This window comes from Chenopodium quinoa, unplaced genomic scaffold (assembly GCF_001683475.1).
Source record: "Chenopodium quinoa cultivar QQ74 unplaced genomic scaffold, ASM168347v1, whole genome shotgun sequence".
Lineage (NCBI taxonomy): Eukaryota > Viridiplantae > Streptophyta > Magnoliopsida > Caryophyllales > Amaranthaceae > Chenopodium > Chenopodium quinoa.
Window position 1 is genome coordinate 2,215,847 of NW_018742770.1, and position 26,850 is coordinate 2,242,696.

A 26,850-nucleotide genomic window follows, 5' to 3' on the forward strand; every position below is an offset into this window, starting at 1 on the left:
TCATTGTTTGAAAATATTTAAGAACTTACATTGGCTTCTTCTGAATGAAGATTGAATTGTGGCTCAATAACATTGACCATAAAGTGGCGAGTCCCCTCCTCTTCTGAGTCGGTTATATTTACACTATTTGCTGGTGAGAAAAGAAAAAGAGCCCTTGTTATGAACAAAAAATAATAGTCACCGAAAACTTGGAAAGGTATACAGCTTGTTACATTCTATACCCATGAGGTTAGGGGTAAGAATAAGTAAATTAAATTGGAGACAGTTGCATCCAATAACATTAAAGATCAACGGATACCAAACTAAGAATTGTAAGTATAGCTACCAACCGATTGAAATAGCAGAAATACTTTCTGTTTTGGCAGAATGAGATGGTGAGGAAACTGATGCTGAATTTTCTTGCTTTAACAAGGAAGGGTTTCCACCACCGCCAGCAGAGGGCTTCTCGGTGTCATCGTTTTTCTTTTCCATCTCAGCAATCCTTTGCTTCTCTTCAAGAAGTTTTCTCTGAGCATATTGCCGAGATGGAGAAGATTTGGGAGGAGCAAATGCTTTAGATAATCCACCAACCCAAGACCAAACAGCATCTCGATTCTCAATATTCCAAAGAAGCTTAAGGCCATAGACAAAGACCCGCTGACAATTGTCAGCTATTACCACATTATAACCATCATCATCGCTGGGGTCAGATCGTGCATGCTCATCACTGTCACTGCCATTTTCAAACTCTGACCTCACATATGTCATCTCAAGATTTTTCCTTCCAGCTTCTTGCCAAGCCAGCAACCTCACAGGATCTGCCTTTGGAGATTGTTTTCTAATTGTAAAGTAATCAGATGATAACAGAAAACCATCATCACGAGGCCTTTCCATACCAGCACCTGTGTTGTTGCTTTTTTCATTGACTCCTTTATCCATTGAAGAAGACTGTGAGTTTTTCCTGGTCATCTGAACTACTTTGGAAACACTAGTACAATCTTCTCGATCCAAATATACCTTGGGCACATGCAAGTCTAGACCTTGATAAACAAGGTCAAGAGGCTCACGCTTACTCTCAAAAGTATACTTTTGTTTCCCTCGACTATTACACATTTCAAATTTTAACTTTGACATCTTAAAAGTGAGTCCCTTGGCAGGATCATCACTATCCAATGGCATGTGCTTTATACAAGTGGGCGTAGCATCTACTCGGAGCATAAACTCAGTCATCACCCTATCTAGTGATAGATTTCCAGACCTTGGAACTCTTGGCACACCAAAACGAGGCCACCTAGAAAAGGTACGCAGTTTGTACGGAGGAAGGTAATTCAAATTCCAGAACTTAACAATCCATGCCAGATCATGAGCACCAAGTTTTAAGATTGGATAACCACCTTCCGTGTCATGTACTGAGGCACTGGCAGAACCACCTGGGGTCAGACCATTGTCAATGCCAGCTGATTGTGATGATTTCTCAGAAGGATGCGGTCTTAAAGAGAAATTCCACCGCAGAGACAGAGAGGTAGATCTAAATGGATCAAAAACTCTCTCACGGAGTTTTCCTTCATTAGGGAGTGCAAAAAGATAATGATTAAGTGGAGTTCCAGAATCACACTCCCAATCCATGGTAACTTCCAAAGTAAAAGTTGGGGTTTCAATAACAGGCACAGCTACACCAGCAGGAAGTTTCAAGCCACGACTTTTTGCCAAATTCTCCAGGCTGCTGGTCAAAATCTTAAAGTCCTTAGCAGAAGTATAAATACGTCCATCTGACTGATGGATCTCCATGTAACCTGTCTGAATTTGGAGCTTGTCAAACTTTTCGTAAGGGTCAGTAGTTGCAAGGGCAATCCAACGGGATTCAGAAAAAAATAGAGACACATGTCCATGCATATAGTTTCTCACTTCATCCCACCAAGGCAAGCTTTTTTCTTTTTTAATGGGTGGGGGGGGAGGATTAGGATTCCTGATGCTCAAATTAGCCCTGCGCAGGGCCACTGTGAAGGCATAGCTTATATCAGTAAAGACAGGCTCATGACCTACTCCAAATGAAACTTCCCCATTCTGAAAGTGAAGGGGAAGATCTAAATATGTTTTCATTGGCGGAGTCGTTCCACTTGCAGAACGAAGTAAGTCAACTTTTCTCCATTTCCCAACATACACATCTTGGCGCATCTGGGGCTGGAAAGGAGTTGCCTGCAACAAAACAAAGAAGGGAAGATTTAACAGGCAATGGAGAAACAACTTGCAAAGCCCCAATAGAACTTTCTTCACATTGTACACCAAAACATAAACAAAATAAATGAAGCCTAAAGCACATTTCCTTATATGGAATTTATGATGATTAGTTCCAACAAGAGGAGGCTTTTAAAATAAACCCGATACTTAATGCTAAATATGGAATTTATAATGTCTTGCAGCAAGTGAGACTGTGAGAGGTGTAGCACTATTAAGCTAGACTCCATAAAGGCCTATGATAAAGCAAGCTACAGCTATTTCAGAGATTGACACATGACAACAAGCTTTTGGGCTTAAATGTAGTCAGTTGAGCTGTAGCTGTCTTTCTACATCTTGTTAATCTGCAGACGGACAACATTTAAAATGACTCAAGACCTGAGGAAGAAAGGGGACCTTTTCTCCCCTTCTCATTTCACTTTAGAGGTGCATGTGTTAAGTTATTAATCCTCTAGACAGAGAAAGAAAGTCTATTAATGATTCTTGTCAAAAAATGAGGTCATTGACTCACATGCAACTTGATGACCAATTTTCCTCCTTACATGCTAGAGAACATCCATACACTATTCTTTTCATTGCCTATTTTGATTTTATTCATTACAGTATGCAAATATTCTCCCTTCTTCCCACACCTTACACCTGAACAGCTGGCTGACAAAATACTCTTGAATAATAAGCAAAAAGTAATAGGCTAAGAGAATAGATATTGTCAGAAGGCAATTTTTATATTGTTAGAATTGTTACCTGCTGCGCTAGTACCAAGCAACCTTCACAGTTACCAGAAGTTGCTGCAAAGATAGGAAATGTATAATTTCTAATCTGAACAACAAGAGTGCCAGTCCGTAAGAATAAATTGCTTCCATATAGTCTGGAAAATGGTATATCCTTCTCTTTCGCAACAGGATCAAGTTTCTTGACAACTTCTATCATTCCGGCTTCACCGCCTTCAATATTTACCAAGGTAAGATCCAAGTCTGTGGCAATAATGGAAAGAAGAGAAGTTCTAGACCTGCTGGGCTTAAAACCAGCTTGAAAGCCTTCCCTACAGGCTCCAGAGCCCTCAGAGGCCACAAGTTTTTGACATGCCTTGTAATATGATTGGAATGACTGCTTATAAATTTCTTCCTCTAACTTGTGTATAGCACAAGGATCTTGCAAATCTAAATCAGCTCCATTGTAGTTTAACTTTTTAACTGAAGTGGAATCACCAGTATCAGCAGCAGAAGTGCAATGCTCACCACCGGAGACAAGGTCGTCTAAAAAATTTAATCGAACGGCTAATTCGCGGGCCTCATTCTTCAGGAGCTGGTAATGCTCATCAAGCCAGCCCTGCATTGGCTCCTCTTCAATATCAGCTGTCAACTTGCGAATGCAAAATTTGACACTTCCAAATTTTGAAGAACCGGATTTTTTGGATTTAGAACTCTCTTTCTTAAACGGAAAAATGAGTTTCTTTTTTGCAGCCATTATAAGCTTCAACGCCCGCAACTGATCCTCAACGGAATCATCAATGGCACGTAACTCCAACCTATATGGCAAACAAATGTGTACATCAAGGCCTTGAATCACCCAGTCCCAAGTTGTGATTAGGGTTGCATCAGGGCCATTTGAAGTCTTCGGAATGCGAGAAATCTGCATCCGACTACTTCTGAAGATTCTACAATCATTAAAACTGAACATTAGCCCCTCAAGGAGCACTCCAATGCGAGCATTCTCAGAAAATATTGACTGAACTTTAACCATTGCTTCAACACCATCTCCGGCCTCAGCTGATATACTGAGCATTTCAACATCAACAGCAAAGACAGATTCCTTTTTCTTATGTTGTTTTTCTTCATTCCCAGATTCTGCAAGAACTTCCTTCCCTAGTTCAGGTTGGGTCATATTAGGGGGGCCTTCTGAGTTATCGTCAACGGCTTCTTTAAGTTTTTGGTTATGTACTAGTAATTTCAAGTGTAACATAAGCTCAAAAAGTGATATATGCACATCTGGCTCCCATCGAACTGCAATGTCAGTAGCACTGAAAAGAGAGCAAACAACTATCTCTTTAAGACCCCCAGTACGACGTACAAATTTTGCATTTTGCATATCAAGCAATAATACTTTTGACCCGAGAATACGATCATCTGGATGCTCCTGGTAGATTGACCTAGCTCTTTCAAGTTCCATCTGAGCAGACTGTTTGTCCTTGTTTAAACACACACTCAGATGTAAGATCTCAAGTGATACAGAGTACTTTAACTTCTTGCATTTGTCTGAAACTGTCGAAAAAATATTTGCAGTTCTTTTGGTACCATCATCTGAAACAGTGACCACAAACCGACCTCCTTGTGATCCATAATTTGCACGTTTTGGATCTTCAATAATTGTGTTTTCCAAGCCAACATTAGCACAAAAATTTACAGAACACCGTTCCAGAGTAAGCATTAAAAGTCGGGTCCCTTTTCCCGATGATTTTGATGAATGTTTTCCCCGAACTTGATTTTTCTTTCCAGCACCTGACAATTTTTTGAAAAGAGCTGACAAGGACAGAGCAGTTACTATAAGTGATTCCACCCGTCTCATGGTGAAGTAAATACCCACACCAGTCACATCAACAGTAAGAGCTGATATAGTCTTAGGACCGCCTTCTGGAAGCTTATCGACATCCTTTTTGCCCCAGTCTAGACTAACTTTTGCAACATGCAGTAAACATCCTGAATTAGTTTCAACACCAAATAGACACTCCTTCAAGCATTCTTGATACTCATCAGCCAAATGCAGATTTAATTCGCCAAATTCCGCATGTATTGCTGTCCCCTTGCTAGAAATATTATTCGCAAACACATGTGAAGATTGCGAGCAACCCTATTACAATCAAAATATAGATATAAGTTAGTTTAATTAATTCAATATTTAAATGACTTCTTGACAAGTTAACAAATTAAATAAATAAAGAAAAATACTCAATGCAAGAGGAAATGGTGGTTTCTGTAAAATCAACACTACTATGACCTAGAAGTACAGATGAACCATCACACTTGCTGGAAAATAGCTTCTTACCCAAAAAAAAAAAAAAAAAAAGGGGGAAAAACAAGTAAATTGTTAGCCTCTGACCAGTCCAAACAATACACTGGGAGGAAGAAAAACAGAGTAGAGGTTTTGGATGAAGGACCAGGGTAAAATTACTTGAATAAGGTTATGTTCATACAGGCTAAATTTTTTTCCTCAGAAATCTAAATACATCTAAAGAAAGGATAAACAATATTTGGACATTGCAACAGAGGACATGCATAACTTAACAAAAGATCCAACATCTAGTCTCCCCTTCCATCAGATAACTAAAAGCAATTATTTGAATAAGAAGAGACAGAACAATTACTTTTATACATAGAACAGACAACATACTTATGTAAACAGAGAAGACACTTATCAGCTGCTACTTACATGGTACAGAGGTAAACCACTCATATTATAAAGGACGACGGTCATCTCGGGAGCTGAAACTGTACAAGTCCACATAATGGCCTTGGATTCTTTGGACTTCGGTTTATCAACTGACACACCTTCTTCTTTAAGCACCATCTTTTTCTTCTTGGCAAAGTGCAGGCGGATCCATGGTTCCAATCGACTCAAGATCATGTTGCACTGAGTACCCCCTAACTTTACGTCAATCTCAGCCCTGACAGCTGAAGCTGACTGAAAATCCAAATATATTGTTTAAGACAAGAGCACAACAATACAAGGTATAAGGCATTATATCAAGCTTCCCATAACATAAAGTAAGCACAATAAATTAAAAAAGAATGACATGAAATCGTCACAACAAAGCTATCTAAAAAGAACACACATAGGACAGTTATAGTTTTCACTCTTTGATCTTTTATGTTTGATTAGTAAGTGAGAATATATTTTAGAAGTAAATTCAAAAAATAAATATTTATCCTGGTAATGCATAATAGACTCGGAAATTTTTGCGCTAAACAAGATATGCTAGGCTTATCTGGGACCTAAAGGGTTCAAAGTTGAAAGAAATATTTTTTTTTGCTTTGTTCCCTAGTGAGCTCAAGTAGTGTTCAACTGTTATAAAGTTCTCTAGCTTCAGATATTTCGAACAGTTCTTTGTTACAACTTTTTGTCAAGACTCAAGACAACGATTTTCAGAAAGTGACCAGCATGTTTTTAACCAGTCTTAGTACCATCTTTTCCCAATGTGCAAAGAATCATATTTTACTCAGATACATTCCCCCCAGTAAAGGCTCTTTTTTGGACTCTATTTATACAAAATTAAATACCGAGCAAAATCAGGTATTGCCTTCCTGAACAAAATATCTTTTCCACGTCAGCTTAAAAGCTTAGAAGAAAATATTGCACATGGAAATCATCCACATGTGATTCTGTATTTGGGAATCAAGAATAGGAGCTTTAAAAACAAACATTTGGAGATATTACACCCACTATTCTCACTTAGGACTGGCCAATGCACATTCAAATCTCCATCAAGGATAATTTACACTTCAGATATGCACATGGCCAAAAACCCCAGGTATATTATGTGATATTTTAACAACAATTTTGCACATAGATAAGTTTGAGGTGCTCTATTTCACTTCAATATTGAGATCATGTGAGAACCTAAGGCTAAATTGAGAACAAGGAACCAATTTGGGGCCCTGGATCATCCTAATTAGACGGACAAGGTGTACCTGTGTTATTAATGGCATTTTTGTAATTTTGCAACTTTAAAAACTGACAATTATTTTTGAAGCAATTTCATTTACTTTTTAATTGTTTTCATTTATTTTTAATAAATTTTCCATTTACTTGTAAAAAATCAAACTGGAAACCAGTTTATAAAGTTGCAAACTTACAAAAATGTCATTAATGACACGGGAAACATGTTGGTTGTCCGATTAAGATAATCTGAGGGCCTAAAATAGTTCTTTGTTCTCATACTAACCTTATCCTATTTGAAGCACCTACAAAGCCACAGATACTCTGCATATCATCTTAACAATCCAAAATTCTTTTTCCTTGATAAACTAACCTATTGCCTTTCCTAAGATGGAGATTATGGCCAACTACCATTCTTAACTCCTAAATGAAGAAAAAAAATAATAAGGTGCGCAATTATTTGACCCTCCTCTCTTTAAGAGTTTAATTTTCTATCTTTGACCAATCAATCTTTAACCTACAACCATACTTGCCTCCTAAATGAGGAACAAAATTATTCCATCCACTTCAAAAAAAAACATTAGCATATTCTGAGCCTCCCCTTAAACATGAAACCCATAATCTCTTCCATCTCTCCAATCATACCATATGCTTATAACTGATGAGGCAAAACCAGGAGTATAAACATAGCAATGATAAAACTATCATATAATTCTCCATATTCAAAAGCACCAAAATCCAAAAGGACACAAGCATCTAACATAAGGCTTTAGCTGCAAATTAATTGTTTATTTAGAACTAATGCCCTATTCATTTCACCTTACCTTATTTTTGCTGAACATGAAATTACTTAACTGAACCAAAAATAAATTTAACTAAACTGAAATAATTTTTACTAAATTGCAAATATTTTTCCTAATTTCTATTATATTTCTTCTTTAAAGTTATTGATTTTAACTGAATTGAAATTATTTTTAATGAACTAAAATTAGTTTAACCGAACTAAAATTAATTTAACTGAACTGAAATTATTTTTCTTGATTCTCTATCATAGTCTTTTAAATTTATTGATTTTTATTGAACTGAAATTATTTCAACTGAATATTATATTTTTAAGGTAAGAGAATAGGGTCTAATAAGGAGGCTTTAAATTTTGAAAGTCACCTTGGTGATAAAGAAAGGACAAAAAGTGACTGATATTCACAACACAATACACTCTTTTATAAACAAGAAAATCAACTGAGAATAAAAATTAACTATCCATCAAAAATTTTATTACAAAAAAATACATATAACTGAAATATATATTTTTTATACACACAAATGAAATATATATATTAAATATATTCTTAGTATCTCACCAATTAGCTAAGTTAGGATAATCCTCATGCATCATATGATTTCTTCTCTTGCATTTAGAATACTAGACAAGCATATGGGATTGAGTGATATAAAACCAGGGGAAAGGCTATAGGCATCTTGGTTTGACAAAGAAAACAACCATTAAACTATGTAAGAGCTATACCATTCTATCAAAATTACCTGTAGGGGAATATACACAGAAGAACCAATATTAACCCGCAGTATTTCCAAAATAGATGTACCACTATCTCTCAAAAGCTGAAGTGACCAAGAAAAAATGGGGACCAAGAAACAAATGATTAGTACATACCAACTAATATTAATACCAACTAATCATGAACCTTAACACAAAATATCATACATGAATCTCACTGAAATCTAGTTGAATGTCGAGGCGTGTACACTCCCCGCCATCTTCAACAGACCTTGATTTGACGCTTTTCATTTGGATACCTTTGATATGATTCTCCACTGAAAGACCTTGTCCTTGATGCTCAAATCTCACGCCCAATTTAGGCAGATTGAAGGATACCTGAAAAGTAGCACATTCTCAACAAAATGAAATTTAAGTTCAAATAGTCAATAAAACATAATAACGGAAAAGGAAATAGTCAATTAGTCAGTAGATATATGATGAATACTACTCAAAAGATAAGAAAAGAATTAAAAATTTTAAAAAAAAAATTAAAAAATAAATAAATAAATAAATAAATAAAGAAGAAGAAAAAGGAAAGGAGTTATTACATCTTATTCAAAGAATGACATGGGTTGACTTTTGAAGTAACATAAGAGAGAGGATCTACAGGGCATATGTACTTCTGAAAGTATAAATGTTGGCCACACAGATCGAAATAAGTAAGATAAAATATCATCAGAACTTGAGCTCCAAAAGCATAAAGGACCACTAATAATACAATAATTTGATATACAAGAAAACCGTATTACTATAATCTGGCATTGCAAGCCTATAACCTAGAATCCTGACCTGATAATTACTGTACACTCAGTGAAATCTAATAATACATACTCCATCCCTTTTTAAATACTTGCTCCATTTTTACTTTTTGCACTATTCATTTGTCCTACTTTAACTAATGTTTATGATTTATACATAAGAAAAGATATAGCCTTGTGGGTACTTGTTGGAATCGCCTCAATGGTTAGACTATTAATTCAATGGTTAGAATTCATACTTAATGATAATTAAAAATATTATTGATCAAAGACTAGCATCGGCATAAGTGCCCAAGAGAAATGGAGCAAGTATTTAAAAACGGAGAGAGTACTAATATTAGCAGCTTGGGGGTGAAGAGGGGGTGGGGGGTGGAGCTAAATTATTCCACTACGGTGTGTTCCTCCACCAATCCACTTGTCTTCTTTGGCTCCATAACATTATTTATCTTCTTTTTGAAACTAAGAGAAATATATAAATGACGCCATTAGAAGACAATCATTTACTAGTTAAGGGGAACAAGCTTGTGTCATAACTACCCCAAGCCTCACTCAGCTAGATCATAGTATTCCCTTTGTCATCATTGTTGTTGTTGCTAATGACAAATATTTTTCAGCCAGTGGTGCATTAGCTATTTCATCTTCTCTTTATTTGAAATTAGATATGTAGCCATGCCAAAATTTACAAATGTCAACCATGTAGGCTTTCTGAAATATCATAGTAGCAGGCAGCATATTTACAAGAATAATCAAATTAATCTAGCAGATATCATCTTTCAATAAAAATCCTTCCCACTTGTAAGAGCTCTACAAGTTTGACAAAGAATTTTATAACAAAATACTTATTTTAAAAAAAATACTATGAAGGCAAGGGGGAAAAAACATGGACAGCTGTAAATCAAAAAACAGCAACCATTTCAAGTGCTATGGATGCATAGTAACAGCAGCTACCACTGAGTCAAATTAATCAAATATCAAGCACCCATTCACCTATGCATAATGCAAAGTATAGAGATATGGAGCAAATAAGGTAGCCTAAAAAAGGAAACAGGAAAACATGGAAAAATGTAAGCTTTCAATAAAACTTTCTATTTTTATTTTTATATTTTTTTGGAAAAATTTAAAAAGAAAAAAAAATCTGCTATCAATTTAAAAATTATAATTTTAATTTCGATTGTCTTATGACACACTTGCTATTAAAAATATGCTTAACAATAGATACAAAGTCAAAAGGCTCCATGAAAATAGGGAGTTTCTCCAACTCTCTATAGTTTGACATGTTTTTTCTTGCCACATAATTTAGGCGGGTTTCAACATGTTTCAGCTTCTGAAAACGTTTCAAAACAAAAACATCAGCCTAGATGCAAAATCAAAAGGTTCCATGTAAATAGGGAGTATCTCCAACTCTATAATTAGAAAAAAATTCTTGCCAAAGAATTTGGGCGGGTTTCAACATATTTCAGCTTCAGAAACAGTTCAAAACAGAAACATCAGCCTAGAGAGTGTTCCGTGCAATGTAGCATACATGTAATGAGTCCTAGACTCCTATTTACTAAATTTTCAATGGAACTTGACCTTTAAAACCAGCTTGCAATATCCAATGACTGATCAGTTTAAACAGTCAGCAGTAAAAACAAGAAACTCCAAAAACAATGAAAAAAAATTATACAGTCCATAAATAAATTTTTAAAAAGTAGTTGCACATCATCTATGGAAAAACCTCACCTTTTCAGGAAACAAAGTTGAGAGTTTGCTCATTGACGACAGTGCTTCTTTCTGGGGTGGGCTCTTGACAGCCCTGTTATCACTGATTGATTCAGTGGTTGGGTCGGAAGTGACAGCAGAAGAAGTTTTACGTTTCTGAAGCAGTTCCTCGTTAAGATTCATTACTATTTCACCACATGAAACATCCACATCCTTCACAACTATCCCAAATTCTCTGTTGCACAAGCATCAACAACCTCAAATAAATCTTCTAGGAACAAAATTGCAAAAAAAAAATAAAACAAAAAAAAAAAAAACAAAAAAAGCTACTGATATATCTTACATGATAGCTATAGAAAAACTCAAGATCCAAGAAGGGTCACCTACGAATATACGGACACAAAACAGTCTTCATAAGTGAGAATGCTAAGCTACCTACATGATCAACACTTTAATCTCAAGAAAAGACAAGTACGGATTGCCAATTGCAAAGTCTGGCTCACCCACAACCCACCTCTGGCAGAGTGGCAGAAACCAATTCAAGCCCACATTGATCAGCCAGAAATAACGTAGTAAAACCTAGCTAGTTCATCAAGTTGTGAAGCCAAACTCAACCAAAAGGGTTGTAAACTGGACCACATCAAAACAGCCTGGGTCAAATAGGTCATACAGGCAAGGAAAATAGGATTGATCTACCAATCAAGTATGCTCTGTGTGCATTATTACAGCAAGCCAGAGGTGATGGATTCCTCATAATCCTCAGCAATGCCCCGAAACAACTAGACATGCTTAGAGATATATAAGCATAAGATCTTACTACGTTAACAAATGGCTTAGTATTAAAAGGTTCAAGGAGCAATGAGGCACAAAAGGTCCCTGCAGCTCAGGGGCCCTGGGTAGAAGGCGACCGCGTGCACAAATCGAATACGAGATGCACTTTTTATTTTAATTCTATTTGCAGCATTTAATTATTCCAGTAAAAGAGCATATATCTGTTAAACTAGAAACTAAAGTAGTTCAAAACAAGTGGATAAAAACCTCAAAGAATAAGAAGAGAGGAGGGGAGTGGAGAGGACATTTGACTGCCTCAAACCCTACACTCAATATTGTGGGGCACCCCAGCAGAAGTTAATAAGAGAAAAAATTATTATTAAAAAATAAAAAATAAAACAGAAAGAAGACCGAGAACATTTGGCACAACTCTAACCAAGAGCAATCACTCATCATTTTCTATCGAAAACATAAAAGACCTTCAACGATACTTCATATCAGGCTTACATAGTCACAACTCACAAAGTCATAACAATGGGATCTCACTATCGATCACACTCATCACAGAAAATCTTGTTTATTGCCAAGAATTTGATTTAATATTCCTTGTTAACAACTTGACTTGATTTCATTTACATCTTTATCAATGCTTTTTCTGTTTAAGACAAGGATATATTTGAGAGAATCACTCTAACATGTGTTAACCTTCCATAATTATTAATGGCATTTTGGATAATAAATCAAACCTCTTCAAGAATATTCAGAAACACAGGGGCAGTTTGAAAGTTTAGTTATACCAAAGAATACCATAGGAAAATTCCATGTATTTAAATTTCATCTCCATTATTCTTTCATTACTTTTCCTCTCTTTGATTCTTTTCACATCTCCATCAATTAGATATCAGAAACAGAACCAGGTAGGGAACTTTAGTGCCAGTTTTCACCTTTAACAGTAGATGCGTGTAGAAGGATATACAGTATGGTAAAAGTAAACAGACAATTGATAGATACTTTGTAAACAATTAAGGAAATTACAAATACATTGAAACAGTAGAGAAAATTTTGCTGGCAGAAGATAGTTCATTAAATAAATACGAGTATGAGGAGCGACCAAGCAAGGTTATCCCAATTACTAAATTGTCAGTGGTTGACAATCTAAGAAAACATTAATAAAAACAAGAGCAAACAGAAAACATCCACTTCAACCCATCTCTTCATCAGAATAATTTATACACATTGGGGAAAAAAAAACATTAAACAACATCCAGTGCAACTTTCAAATCAGCGCAAAGCCACAAGCATATACAGGATGCAGCCATAGGGTACAACCACAAAGAGATGAAATTAACCCAGAATACAAATAGAAAAATTATTAAGCCAGACAAGTGACAAAGCTACCAACCTGTTGTGACCAAATTCACATGAAAGAGAGAGCTCCTCACAGTTAAAGGAAGAAAAAGGTTGCTCCACCAATGGAATCGATGATTGACTTGCTACCATATATCCCTCATCAACCTGGCTTGATGTATCATCATTACTGATCCGTGGTTCTCCCACTTGAGCAATTATAGGTGAAAGGAGCAATTTAATGAAGAGACTTGGTTTGGTATTGCCATTTTTAGATATATCCACTCTCAGATCCTTAACTTCTAAGGTTGCCTTGGGTGTCTGCATGCAATGGCCACCAATCATTCAAGAGGAATAAAATCAGTCACATGCATGACTATGGAAATAAGGGACGGTAGAACATGGAAGCTTTAGAGAGAGAAAAAGAAAAAATAAAAGTAGTAGTAACAAAGATTTTTCCATCAGATAAAGGATGGCCAATTGTTAGCTGAAGTACTGCATGTGAACAAAATTAAAACACAACATTCTTCTTAATGATGTTCACAGACATTTTCCTTCAGTTTTTGGTTTCAATTATAACACCTCCACCTCATAAAGTTGACATAACTCTAAGAAACCACCCTTTTGAGTAGCACTTTGTAATAGAATAACAACATTAGCACAGATTTAGACCATAAGAACACATTTCCATAAACAAGTACTCCCTCAATCCCAAAATTAAGCGCCCGTTTGTAATATTTCACAGAAATTGAGGCAAATGGATAAAAGTGAAATTTTCTCAAAAGATATTCATTATTGTGGTACAACTCATCTTTTTTTGGTTGTTTCATGTGCAAGTACAAGCATTAATGATACATAAGATAAGTTGGTGAGAATCTTATGGGTATAATGGGAAATAACGGTGTAATGGTCCAAAAGAGTTTTTTATTTATAATAGGCACTTAATTTGGGGACACCCAATTAGGAAAACAGGCACTTAATTTTGGGATGGAGGAAGTATCTTGTTGCACCCCTCAATCACATTAATTCAATACACTCCATCAAGGAGACACATTGGAAGCTATTCAATAAACGTTGTTTGCTACTGAAACCATTGAAACTACATGTAATAAAACTTATAACATGTTAGTTCAATGAGATTTAATATATATATATATAAAAACAAGATGCCATGTAAGTCAAACAACCATAAAATTTAATGCCAAAAGAAGGCTATCAAAATAAGATCCTGTAACATCTCATTGATGCTCAGAAAAAACAATGGATACCTTTAATGACAAATCTGTCACGGAGACTGAGAGGAATCTGGCAATGTTAGCTATAACCATCCATTTTCCCCTGCCTGCAGAGCGGGGTTTACGGGTCTTAGCCTTCTGTGTACCCTTAGTTGTCCCTTTGTTTGACTTAGTTGTCCTCGTCACAACTTCTAAGTCACATATCAAAACTTGCAGCTTTGGATCCCTTGATAAAAAACCAACCCCAAGTTTGACCAAGGACTGACGTAAACTAAGTCTGATTTCACCAATGGAGACTGATTCAATAGGACCCTGTGAGTTACAGAATACATAAGAACTTGAAGAAAACATGATTATAGATTTATAGGAACACTAACTGGTAAAGCTAACAATGCTTCCATATATTGCTATACGCTATTCTCTGACAACCCAATCCAGCCTTACCTAATAATTTTTATTTTAAAAAAAAAAATGTATTGGAATACAATATCAATTCAAAAACTCAATCACTTAGGTGTCCAGAAATACTTCCTATCATAATTATTAACCAAGGTATTGATCAATATACATGCACCGTAAAAGCATTCAGCTTCTGACAACAATCAAAATTGGAAATTTAATCCCTTGATTACCTAATACAATTATACACAAGGAAAAATTAACACAATAATATGGACAATACCTTTTTAAATTTTACCACCACATCTCTTAAACATTTCCATCCGCCCACTCGAAATCCAACAGATGCTCCCACAACACGACTCAAGGCCCAAGCTACCAACCTCGCCACAAATCTAAACAGCACAAAAAAAAAAGACAAAAAGGTTATCAAGTCTTCTTTGATCAACCAATATAAACGAAGCAAAAAATTCATGGGATTCCAGCTTTCCGTAATTGTCCATTTACTTCTTTTAATAGTGTCATATTTAAATAAAAAAAATCTTAATTTATATTGTCCAAGGGGTGTTGCAGATGACCCTGATGGATGAATGCGCTAAGAACAAAAAATACCCTCAACAAAGGAACTTACTAAATTTGTCCACAGCAAGATCATAAGTTCTGAAGGACATTGTAAAGCGGTAAATGGAATTGGTGCCATTCCTTCTTCTCAACCATTAGTAAGCTTAATCATATAACTTAATGGTTGGAATAAAGTTCATGACATTGACACTATAAGTTCTCTTTAGTAAGCCCTACTATTACCTCAAAACCATAGCCTATAATACTCATTTACTTTGCCATCCACTTACTGCTTCACAGATGCAAACATTGATTTCTCTCCTTTTCAGCTTTTAGAAAGCTTCATCTTATAATAGGAGGCAAGCTGACGTAATGACATAAAAAGTGTATGTGTATATATCCTTTGCTAACCCTAAATTTATGTATTATACTCATTTATTCACAATTCAAAAAACTTGGATTTGTGTTGGCAACAAATAAAACAGCCAACTGATTTTCAATCTGCACAACAAATTATCAGTCAAGCATTTCGAATGTCATTCCTCTACATACTCTTCCTTCTCCTTCTCATTACACCCACTACTTTTTGTTACAGAATCAACAACAATGCATGTAGAATCACGTATATTTGTCATTTCCAAATAAAACTGGAAGGTTTTTGCAAACACATTTTGCCGTCTTATCCCCTTACTTCGCAAACTTATAATTTCTACTTACTCTCTCTTACTTTATCCACATATTTCTTAAGCTTAGCTACCTTTTTTACATTGTCTTTCACACTTTATCCACCTATTCTTTATACCACTAACCACTCCTTGAAAAAAGAGTTAAGTAAAATGGGTACATCAAATGAAATCAAAGGGAGTATTTAACCTCTTTCTCACTCTCCCAAAGTCTTTCTTATCCTTGAAAAATCACTTAACATCTAAACCCCAATTGTCACTTCTCTTTATATAAGATAATAAACAAAACATATGGTCCCAAAAGTTACACTCACTTTCTTGTGGCAAAAATCTATATATATCTACAATAAATGGATAACATATCAAAGAACAAAGGTAGTAATCAACTTATCATAGAAAATTCACTATAATTTGAAATTCGTTAATTCTAGTGCATACCAAGGTTGAATATAAAGATGTGTTTCATATCCCTAGTTGTGCTGGAGGTTCCAGGACTATACTAAGTAGAGGTAATATAATGCAATGTTGAGAATATAACTTAGCCCCAAAATATGAGACCTTCTAGGGTACCTAGAGGGTTTTGGCCCAAGAGAAAATGTCTCCCTTAACATGTGGGTTTCGTAAAATAATCCAAGAACTTTATTATGTACAAGTATGCCGGCGATACATGTCACGAGGGAGTATATATTCTTAGTATTTTTCCAGACAGATGATAATAAGTACATTGGAGGTGGCATAATACCCCTCTCAGAGCAACCATATGTACTATCTTCACACATTCTCGATTGTACATTATTGTACATTGAGGTTATGTTGGCTATCTTATTTCTCAGGGTGCTAAAACCTAACAATTGAAGTTCGATTCTCTTGACCTTCTAACTTAGAGCAAAAACACAACCACAAAAAAGAGAGCAAATGGGAAGGACACATATAAACCCATCAATTAGTTGATCACACGCCTTTCGGAGACAATCTCTCTCCCAATTCATATTGTAAAGGCCATTAAGGGTACAGCTGCCCACACCTAACACTTAAAGACAGGATTTTTCATATGCAATTGTTATAATTGTTCAGCAATTTCTTCAAATTACATACAAATACTAACCAAAAACACAAGAAACAGTCGAATTTCAGCTCAAATGCAGCAGCTAAAACCATAACAAAAGCACCCAGAAAACAAAAACCAACCAAAATTCAAAATCAAATGATCACTAGAATTTAAAGAGATGGGAAGTTAACTTACATAAAAATAACCCATAAAATAATGGAAACGAACAAAAATCTGAACAAAAACTTCGCCGGAGAAGTAGCCATTGCCGACGGTAAGGGTGAAAACCCCAAGAAACCCAAATCAAATCAAACAAAACCCATATGAATTTTAAAGTGATCAAGAAAAAAGGAAGAAGAATCAAAAGAGAAAAATTGCAAAAGGGGTTGGATCAATTGCATAATTAAAGATAAAATTGGGGAAGAATGTCCAAAATTAAGATGAAAAAATTGTACGAAGCACGAAGATCGAAGGGGTTAGTTATTGCTAAAGAAGGGAGAAGACGAAGAAAAGGAAGAGTCTTAATTATGTCATTCTGATCCGTGATGTGCTCTCTGATGAGAGAGAAAATGATGAGAGAGAAAGAGAGAAGAAGGTGATGAAATAATGTAAAATTAATTAATTATTTATTTATTTTATAATTATGGGATTTTATTACATTTTTAATTTCGTTATTAGTGTCTTTTAACTTTCTCTTTTAGGTTCTTTTTGGGAGGACTTGGAATTTTTTATGGGATGGTGTAGGACTGTAGGAGGACGTGCTTGATGTGTCCCTATTGTGAAGTAAAATCTCGAAAGTGACCTTGTGGGTGTTGTTTTCTTTTTTTGATGCAAGGTTTATTATACACTCGGGTTTTGGAGAATATCACGATTTGACGATGATTAGCAACGGAGATAGGGGTCTTTGAACTACACTTTAATGGATTGTTTGCTCTCCATTGTAATGTTTTATGTGTGTGTTAAGTATAAAATGTATATAGTTTTGGAAGGCCTAACAAATAAAATTTTTGGTGTTTAAATAGCCACAAGGAGGGTGGGGTGAGAATTAATCCTATAATCTTCTGGAATCGGGAGGGAAGCTCTAACCACTTGAGTTATCCTTCGCTCTCAAAATAGAAGTTTAATTATAGTGTTTAATTATTGATGTTATGTATTTTTATTTCTATAATTTGGACTAATACATGAAAGATGGGAAAGATAGAAGTCCCTTAGGCAATTTTGAAGCCTTTTTGGCTTTATATGCTCCCAAAAGTGAGTAAATGGTCACTTTTCATTTATTTCAAGTCATATAAACCAAAATATAAGTTAATTATGGATGTTACGTGTTTTATTTCTATAATTTGGACTGATACATGAAAAATGGGAAAGATAGAAGTTCCTTAGGCAATTTTGAAGCCTTTTTGGCTCTATACGCTCCCAAAAGTGAGTAAATGGTCACTTTTCATTGATTTCAATTCATAGAAACCAAAATATAAGGGTTCGATTGGCATTGTTGTGGTTTTCTTTTTTTGGTTTTTTGTTTTCTAAAAGTATATGATATGAGTCCCATAATGAATAAAAAATTATATAAACTTATTAAAATTATGATAATTTTGAAAACTGACAACACAAAAGTGGAAAACGTCTTCTTTTTTTTCCCTGTTTTTAGTTTTTGGTTTTTTAAAAAAAACAGGAAACTGAAAACCAAAACTGATGCCAAACAAACCCTTTCATTTATTTTGAGTTTTATTTCTATAATTTGGACCATCACATTTATTCTAATGATTGTTTTCATCATGGATTGTTTTTATTTTGTAACCTCATTCATATGTTTTTTTTAATAGGATTTTTGTCCAAGGAAAGCCCCGTATGATGTTGACGAGTTGAATGTGGTTCGAGAACAGTGGGCGCAATACTTTAGAACTAAATATTTATTGAATGCATAACTATTAGCTTAGGTAGAACAAAGAAATATTATTAGTGTTGTAATGTGTTGGATAAATATATACAGGTTTTTATTTGTAATGTTTTACTACTTAATTTTTATACTATGTCGTATTAATTTTTACGAAAGTTTGTTCGGTATAATTGTTTATTTACAGGAACATGTTTATTATAATAGGTTTTAATTAATATATATTAATTATATATAAATACATGCTGTAGAAATTTAATAAAAAAAAATTAATTTAATGACTATTTGTAACGGGCAGGAGAGTTTATTTGTAACGGGCATTTTGTTGCCCGTTACAAATAAGTATTTAATTATATACTATAAAACCTTATTCGTAACAGGCATTTGAGGTGTCCGTCACGAATAATGGGTTATTCGTAACGGGCGTTTTAGGTGCCCGTTATGAATAAGGACCTATTTTAGTACAAAAAAGGCTTTATTCATAACGGGCACTTGAAACGCCTGTTACGGATAACCCATTATTTGTAACGGGCGTTTCAATGTCCGTTATGAATAATGGGTTATTCATAACGAACAGTGCTCGTTACGAATAATAATGGCCATCCATAACGGCCGCATACATAACAGACGCTGCACGTTACAGATGGCCTTTTTCCACTAGTGTAAATATTAATTGGGCTTGTAAGTACTCATATGCGCTAGAATAAATGGCTTACTCTCCTAAACTATGTTCATGAAATAAGGCTCATATATATTAAAAATAATAACTTTATAATTAGAGTTTAGAAAATCATGTACAATTTTCTTATTAAAAAAAAACCCACTTGAAAGTTGTAATATGTATATAGGAAAAATTAATAATCTGAATATCTTAAGAAAATATTTTATAAGCGTATAGGAAAATTATTCGTCCATTTTTATAAACGGGATTATAAGATCCGAAATAAAGACATAGTTAAGCTTAATTATTATTAATTATGATTAATAATAATTAAATTGGTTTAAAAATTAGGGGTATTACAGTCTACCCCCCTTAAAAGAAGTTTCGACCTCGAAACTCTTGACTAAAAATTTGTATAACGACTTAAATTGACTCATGCACAACCTAAAATGGGCGAATAAACGACTTAAAATTGCATAAAGGCAAAAAGCGCGAAACTCTATCGCATTCTATCCCCCCGTAACTCGAGTACCAACCTCGTGAAACAACTCAGGGTACCTCTTCCTCATGTCGGCTTCCGCTTCCCAAGTAGCTTCTTCCGTCTTATGGTTTGACCATAACACCTTAACTACCTTAACATCTTTGTTTCTTGTGCTCCTCACCTTGCTATCTAAAATCTTTATAGGCCTTTCCTCGTAGGTCAAGTTTTCATCCATTTCAATGTTTTCGGGTTGTAAGATGTGTGAAATATTCGGTGTAAACGTCCAAATTACAAATTCTTGGCTACATTCTAGTGTAGCCAAGCTAGCTGCAACACCATTAAATGTGAACATATAGTACGTTAAAATGAACATACGTTTTTTTTCTTCCTTATATCTTAATTCTCTTTCTTCTTCTTCTTTAGCTAAATTATTTCTCTCTCTTCGGTTTTCTTCTCAATTTTAACATTTTCTCTCTCCTCTTTACCTCATTTCCCTCCAATCTTTAAAGTTTTCTTCCTAAATTTTTGAGTTACTAATTCGTGTTTTGATGGGTATACTTTTTTCTTTCTAAATCTATGAGTTTCAGATTCAATCATTTGGCTTTATCAAAGAGGAAAGAAAAAATGGAGGAGAGAGAAAGTTGAAGGTCAAAGAAAACAATGGAGGTTAGATTTTATCAATTTGTAATTGTATTTTGTATGATTTCGTTGACCATGCATGATGATTTATTGTTTGGTGTTTGAAATTATTATGAGTTTGTGATGAATATCAATTAAATTGCTAATGAATATCAATTGTATTGCTTAATTTGTAGTTATTTTCTCCCTCCCCCCCTCTCTTTTTCTTTTGATTTCTAATCATGTTACAAATCAATAATTAATTTCTCTATGATGAATCAAGATTAGATTTAAGGTATATATTCAATTTTTTAGAGTTTCAATAATTACAATCGATCTTGAATATAATTTCTGTAAAAAAAATGAACACGTAGGAATTTAAAAATGAACAAATTTTACAAAATGAGCATTTAGTACACCGAAAATGAATATTAAATACATAAAAAATGAACAAATTTCAACAATTTATTTTATCATTATTTTTCGTTAATAATTTATACACAATGAATTTGAACCTTTATGAAAATCATGTTCATTTTAATATCCTAAATGTTCATAACTTTTTGTTACATGTTCATTTTATAAGTGTTTATTTTTTAATACTAAATGTTCATTTTTATTAAGTTGAAAGTACAATATAATACGTTGAAAGTTAAATTATCTGAACATTTAGTGTCGAAATTCTGAACAATTTATTATGAATATATATATTTCGTTATTCATTACGAACATATCTGTTATTGATTATGAACACATATGACATATAGAGTGATAATTATTTATATTTTTAACTTATGTATTGATGATTATATATTATGAACATTCTAAATAATTATTATGAACATATGTTGTGATGGTTATGAATTTTGATTATTTGTTATATTTTAGTGAGTACAAATTAATTGTATTTGTAGAAGACAAAGACTCTGAATTAGTGAAGAAACAAGTAAGAAGTGATGAAGAAGTATATGATATTACAACGAATTTGCCTTTAAGTTGGAGAATTTCTGATGTATATGATCCCAATTTTATGGTTGTATGATAAATGTTCATTTCTAATATATTTAATGTTCATTTTATTTTTTTGACATGTTCACTTTTTATTACTAAATGTTCATTTTTTTACGTGTTCATTTTTATTACTGAACATTCTTTTTTTTTTTATTTTTTTTATGTGTTCATTTTTCTAACTAAATGTTCATTTTTAAGGTCGTGGTCTAGTAAATTTATGATTATATGATAATCAGATTCATTTTTAATAAATGATCATTTCGTTATAACATATAAACTTTTTAGTATTAAATGTTCATTTTTTTACGTGTTCATTTTTTGTTATTAAATATATTTTTTTTCATGTTCATATTTTTTAACTAAATGTTCATTTTTTATTTGGGCCGTGCGTTTTGGGCCTCACTTGTTGTGGTTATCTTGGCTGCACTAGAGTGCTGCCAAGGCCAATTGCTTCCGAATTTGGCTTACATGGAATACATTGTGGACTCTTTCTAACTCATTAGGCAGCTATCCTTCCTATCTTTTGGATGATTTTATATGGGCCAATGTATTTAGGGTTTAATTTCCCCCCGAACCTCATTACACCCTTTATTGGAGATATCTTTAACAAGACTTTCTCACCTACTTCATATTCCTAATCTCTTATTTTCTCTAGGATCATTTTTACTTGTTTTACCGTTTCCTCGATCAATTCTGGCCCGAGCACAACAGTTTCACATATATCATTCCAACGGGTCTATTCTGGCCCAAGCCCAAACACAACGGATCTATTCCTTTAATAATTGTGACGGGTCATAGGGATCCATAGAATTGCTCTCTCTCAGACTAGTGAGTTCTCCATTGAAGCGCACTCAACGTTCTCCATTGAAGCGCAGTTGGCGTGAATCTAGTTCTTGTATCCCCCATTGAAGCAAATTCTGAGGTACCCATTTGTTCCACACTTTCTTTAGTTTAACTCAGTACTCTCAATTTGGGGTTCTTCTTACTCGAATTAATTATTAATTATAATTACTGAAAGATTATGACGAACAATTTCATTGCTAGAATTCTTCTATTTAACGTGATTTTTGGTAATTAAGTGGGTGTTAATGTGTTGCAGGGTTTTGTTTTTATAATTTTTCAATGGTAGGACATAACCATGAAAATGGGGTTTATCTCCCTGAGCCCAGCAAAATACGCAAGTAAGTCAATATACTTTAACCCACTTGAATTTTCATGAATTATTCTTTATTTTTAATCTTTATGAATATCTAAAATAAGAACTAAATAATGAAATTTGCATATTGTTGTTAAATAACCTGATGCGATTATATGCCTTTTGATTGAATTTGCTAGAGAAGTGCCTCAATTGGTTGGTTTATTGAAAGAGATGAAGGAAGGTTTAGATGTTGTTACTAGCAAAGTTCAAGCTTTGACTGCCAAGGTAAGTTCTTTTTGCATAATTTATTTTTTATATACGTGCACGATTCTATGCAAACCGGGTTGAATCTGTTTTGAGTTGTTTGAATTGCTCAACACATTGCGATTTTCTTGTAGAAAAGTGTAATTTTCTTCATTAGTAGCCAAATTTTGCCAATCGTGTATTGTGTGTTTGCCTGTTTGGAAGTAAAATTGTAAAATGCATTTGCCGTTAGCTTTTAATTTTTATGGATTAGATGTGGTTTTTAGGAGGTGACATTATTTGCTCTCTTTGGTTGTACAAAATTTACCTGAAATGCCTTTTCCCAATCTTTGTACAAGGTGTCAAGGTTATTGTCTTTAATGTCTGGTTTTAATGTATTAGGTAAAGGCAAAACAATTTCCTACTGCAGATGGGGTAAGCTATCTCGAGGCAAAGCATCTGCTGCTTGTAAATTATTGTCAGTCACTTGTCTATTATCTTCTGCGCAAGGCAAAGGGATTGTCAATAGAGGGGCATCCTGTTGTCCGAAGTCTCGTAGAGATACGATTATTTTTGGAGAAGGTATGTCTGGTTGTCTGCCTATATATTTTCTTCCAGTCTTAAGAATTAAGTGATACCCTTGGTGCTATTTATGATTTGTATTTTTGGAATTTTTTCACAGATACGCCCTATAGACAAAAAGTGTGGATATCGAATTGACAGGCTAATAACATCTGCCTCAACCGATGGTGTGAAAGCGGATATGACTGAAGAAGTTGGAGGTGCCACTCAGAAGTCTGAGGATTTGTTAAAATGTCGTCCCAATCCAGACATGCTTGTCAGCAAAATTCCAGAGATGGATACTGATGTAAGTAGATATTGACATATTGTCAGCTTACCATGATGCCACCAGCAAATATTACACACTTATTGACTCTGTGAAAATAAAAGGATATGATAATTTGCACCTGAACTTTCAGGATCATGGTGGTATCTACCGGCCTCCCAAAATTGCTCCTGTTACCATGGAAGACAAGAAGTCTAAGCTGGAGAGAGATGCTGAGAGAAAAACAAAGCACACTCTACGAAGAGTTAGACAAAGTGAATATGTTAAGAGTTTGGTGGATGATCTAGAGGGGAGACCTGAAGAGGTCAGATTTTCCATCGATTACTCGATGTGATTTATTGGTGTATATTGGGTACATTTTATGCTTATTGTTTTCTGTCTATCAACCACAGGTGAAAGATTCAATCGGAGCTGGATCTGAAAGTAGAGAACTTTCTAAATTCGCAGAGAAGTGGCAGAAACGTGAAGAGCAAGAAGAGGAGATTTTTAATCGTGCTCCCATTACAAAGGCAGAGAAAAAGAAAACTAAACAATTAATGAGATCCAATGGGTATCTATTATTCTGTTAAAAATTTAAACTTATGTTGATTTATCGCTTCAATGATATCATAGCATATAACTTGTGCTGTTAATCCTGTTATTGAATTTGTTTTCTTTGATTTGTAGGTTGCAAGGTTTGACTAATGATTTCTATGATGAAATTAAAGGCTTAGAATTTGGAGATGACGGTGATGAGCAAAATACAACAGGTTTTGGTAGTGTTAGAAGCATGGGAAGAAAACATAAAAAGCAGAGGGTATGCATTAGTTACTGTGTATAATATATATCTAGCTTAGTTCCTTTTATTGATACATAAAAAATTCTTAGCACTTCTAATTGCAGCTGAAATGTGACTAGGCCTTTATGTGCTTGATATGTTCACAGCTTCACCATACATAGTAGTTATATTGGTGATAAGGGAAGATATAGTTATTAGAAACATAAAATTGCAAGGTTGTTTGTTTAACAGAACAGTAGGGAGTACAACCTCATGGATAAATAAATCAGTGTCCACAATTTACATTAACTCACTAGGTGTGGAACTGCTTCTAGTGAACCAACAGAATACCAGCTTGGTTTTTTCACGCTCATAAAGTCATAGATATTATCTTCTCTTCGGAAGCCCATTCTTCGAATTTGTTGATATATATGATGTATACATATATAAGATACTTATGGTGCCCTCTTCATATCTGAGGCTGTAATGATAGTATTATAAGTTGCAAGTAGCCATCAATATCTGATAGTGGAAATTACTAGTTTGCAAAACACAGCAAACACCAGCATTGCAGCTATCAATACTAATGCATGCTAAAAACATCAGAGGAAAGCAGAAACAAATACCTGTAAATGGGAAGTTAGTGATTCTAGAAAATACTGCAAAAGTATGGGATTTTGTGAGACTATGATTCATTGAACAATTGAAGCATTTAAATTCAGCCTTATACCTAAATGGCTGGTTTTATAGACTTGGTTTGTAGTAGGACAAAGTTAAAACTGATGATGTGGTTATTCTTCTTGTTCAGATAAGCAAGTATCATCTATTTGAACTCCCCTTCTCATCAGACTAAGGCCCCGTTCTCTACACCTTAATTTTATTGGTCTTCTGTTATATTTCTTCTTTAAAGTCACTTAAATTATTTTTATTGAACTGAAATTATCTTTACAATTTTTACTAAACTGAAAGTGAAATTATTTTTACTAAATTGAAATCATATTTTTTAAGGTGAATAGAGCAGGGGCGCAGGGCCTTACTTTGATTGTCAGAATGTCATGCAAACTTTCCATAAGAATATTTTCCATGTTGCATGATATGTTAGACTCCATATGCATTTTATCATTTCCACACATGCTAAATGATCTTTCTATATGGAAATTGTACCCTTTTTTTTTTTAACTCCGAATTGTTCATCTAGATTCTGATAGAGAAAGTTATCTTTGGGTTCTTCTCGAAGTTTTACACAAAAATTTGCAATTGCATCCTCCTTTTCAAACAACTTTCTCGGTATTGTAGAATTAGACCCTCTACCTGTGTGTCTGCAACTTCATATTATATTTTGTCCTTTGAAAGTAAAATATGCTTATTGACCCTGTCAACTATAGAGGTTAGATGTTTTTTTCCTCCCAAACTTAGTTTTCGTTCATATCTTTGTAATTACAATGGAACAACAACAACAAAGCCTTCACTAATTGTATTAGCTATAAAGCAAATTAGCTAATACAGTCAGTGTAGGTTGTGCTTTTTTTTTTTTTTTTTTTTTTTTTTTTTTTTTTTTTTTTTGGGGGGGGGGGGGTGTTCGTGCTGGTGAATGTAAATTAAAGGTTACAGACATGTAGTGAACAATCTTGGCATTTTGGAGATTATCAATTGTTTAAGTGTTGATGTATTTAAAATAATTATCTGTTACATACTACTAAGTGAAACTTAGGACACTTGGCAACATATTATTAAAAGTTGGACTGGTTCTAGTGTGCTTCTATATTACAGTATTACTTGCTCTAGTTATATTGGTTGCTTTTCTTTGGTGGTATCTTGATGAACTCAGATACTTTTCTTTACAGTAACAATTTGCCATTCTCTGCAGAGGAAGTATTGACAAGTGACTTCTAATCATGGAGGGTGTACACTGGTACGACAGGGAAATCGTTCTGAACGTTGTTCACTGTTGTCAATGTAATTTTAGTGCTGATTTGCTGTGCTTGAAAAATTTGCGAGCTACACTAATGAAGGAAAGCTTGGAATTGTACTTTTGCACTCGTCAGTGGTGAATCTGCTAGGAAATGCGTGTATGTTCAGTGGAGAAACATATAATCTAGGACTCTAGGCAAAATTTTGGACACTTCTATGTTTATTTTGCGCCAATATGGCCTTCCGTTGTTAAGCTATTTTAGGCTTTTGTTAGTGTTCAATACAATATGTAATGTTGTAAAAAATTTGATGAAAAATTCGTACTTTACAAATCTTTTCAGTAAATTGAAGTTCAACTCAA

The 26,850-nt window shown here is 34.2% G+C and overlaps 2 protein-coding genes across 2 annotated transcripts in view; one reads left to right on the plus strand and one right to left on the minus strand.

Annotated features, from left to right (window-relative positions):
* Positions 1-17,532, minus strand: part of LOC110724655 (protein SABRE-like) — a 30,274-nt gene extending 12,742 nt beyond the window's left edge. Inside the window, exons 1-11 of the mRNA XM_021904090.1 lie at positions 17,124-17,532; positions 14,920-15,031; positions 14,271-14,549; positions 13,058-13,323; positions 10,906-11,119; positions 8,591-8,761; positions 8,410-8,487; positions 5,641-5,892; positions 2,959-5,061; positions 330-2,175; positions 30-130 (exon numbers count right to left, since the gene is read on the minus strand). Coding sequence (XP_021759782.1) covers positions 30-130; positions 330-2,175; positions 2,959-5,061; positions 5,641-5,892; positions 8,410-8,487; positions 8,591-8,761; positions 10,906-11,119; positions 13,058-13,323; positions 14,271-14,549; positions 14,920-15,031; positions 17,124-17,194 — 5,493 coding nt within the window. The 5' untranslated portion in view covers positions 17,195-17,532. The remainder of the gene's footprint in view (positions 1-29; positions 131-329; positions 2,176-2,958; positions 5,062-5,640; positions 5,893-8,409; positions 8,488-8,590; positions 8,762-10,905; positions 11,120-13,057; positions 13,324-14,270; positions 14,550-14,919; positions 15,032-17,123) is intronic.
* A 4,836-nt stretch (positions 17,533-22,368) lies between these two features.
* On the plus strand, positions 22,369-26,850 carry LOC110724656 (neuroguidin-like). The gene is made up of 9 exons (XM_021904091.1): positions 22,369-22,515; positions 22,693-22,774; positions 22,929-23,016; positions 23,377-23,556; positions 23,657-23,842; positions 23,955-24,125; positions 24,214-24,371; positions 24,488-24,617; positions 26,446-26,850. The coding sequence occupies exons 2-9, from the start codon at positions 22,716-22,718 to the stop codon at positions 26,455-26,457; spliced, it is 984 nt and encodes a 327-aa protein (XP_021759783.1). The 5' UTR covers positions 22,369-22,515; positions 22,693-22,715; the 3' UTR covers positions 26,458-26,850.

Coding starts and splice junctions, on each gene's coding strand:
- LOC110724656 (XM_021904091.1), top strand. CDS start 22,716: ATGGTAGGACATAACCATGAAAATGGGGTTTATCTCCCTGAGCCCAGC. Junction 23,017..23,376: donor TTCAAGCTTTGACTGCCAAG/GTAAGTTCTTTT, acceptor TTAATGTATTAG/GTAAAGGCAAAACAATTTCC. Junction 24,126..24,213: donor TAGAGGGGAGACCTGAAGAG/GTCAGATTTTCC, acceptor TATCAACCACAG/GTGAAAGATTCAATCGGAGC.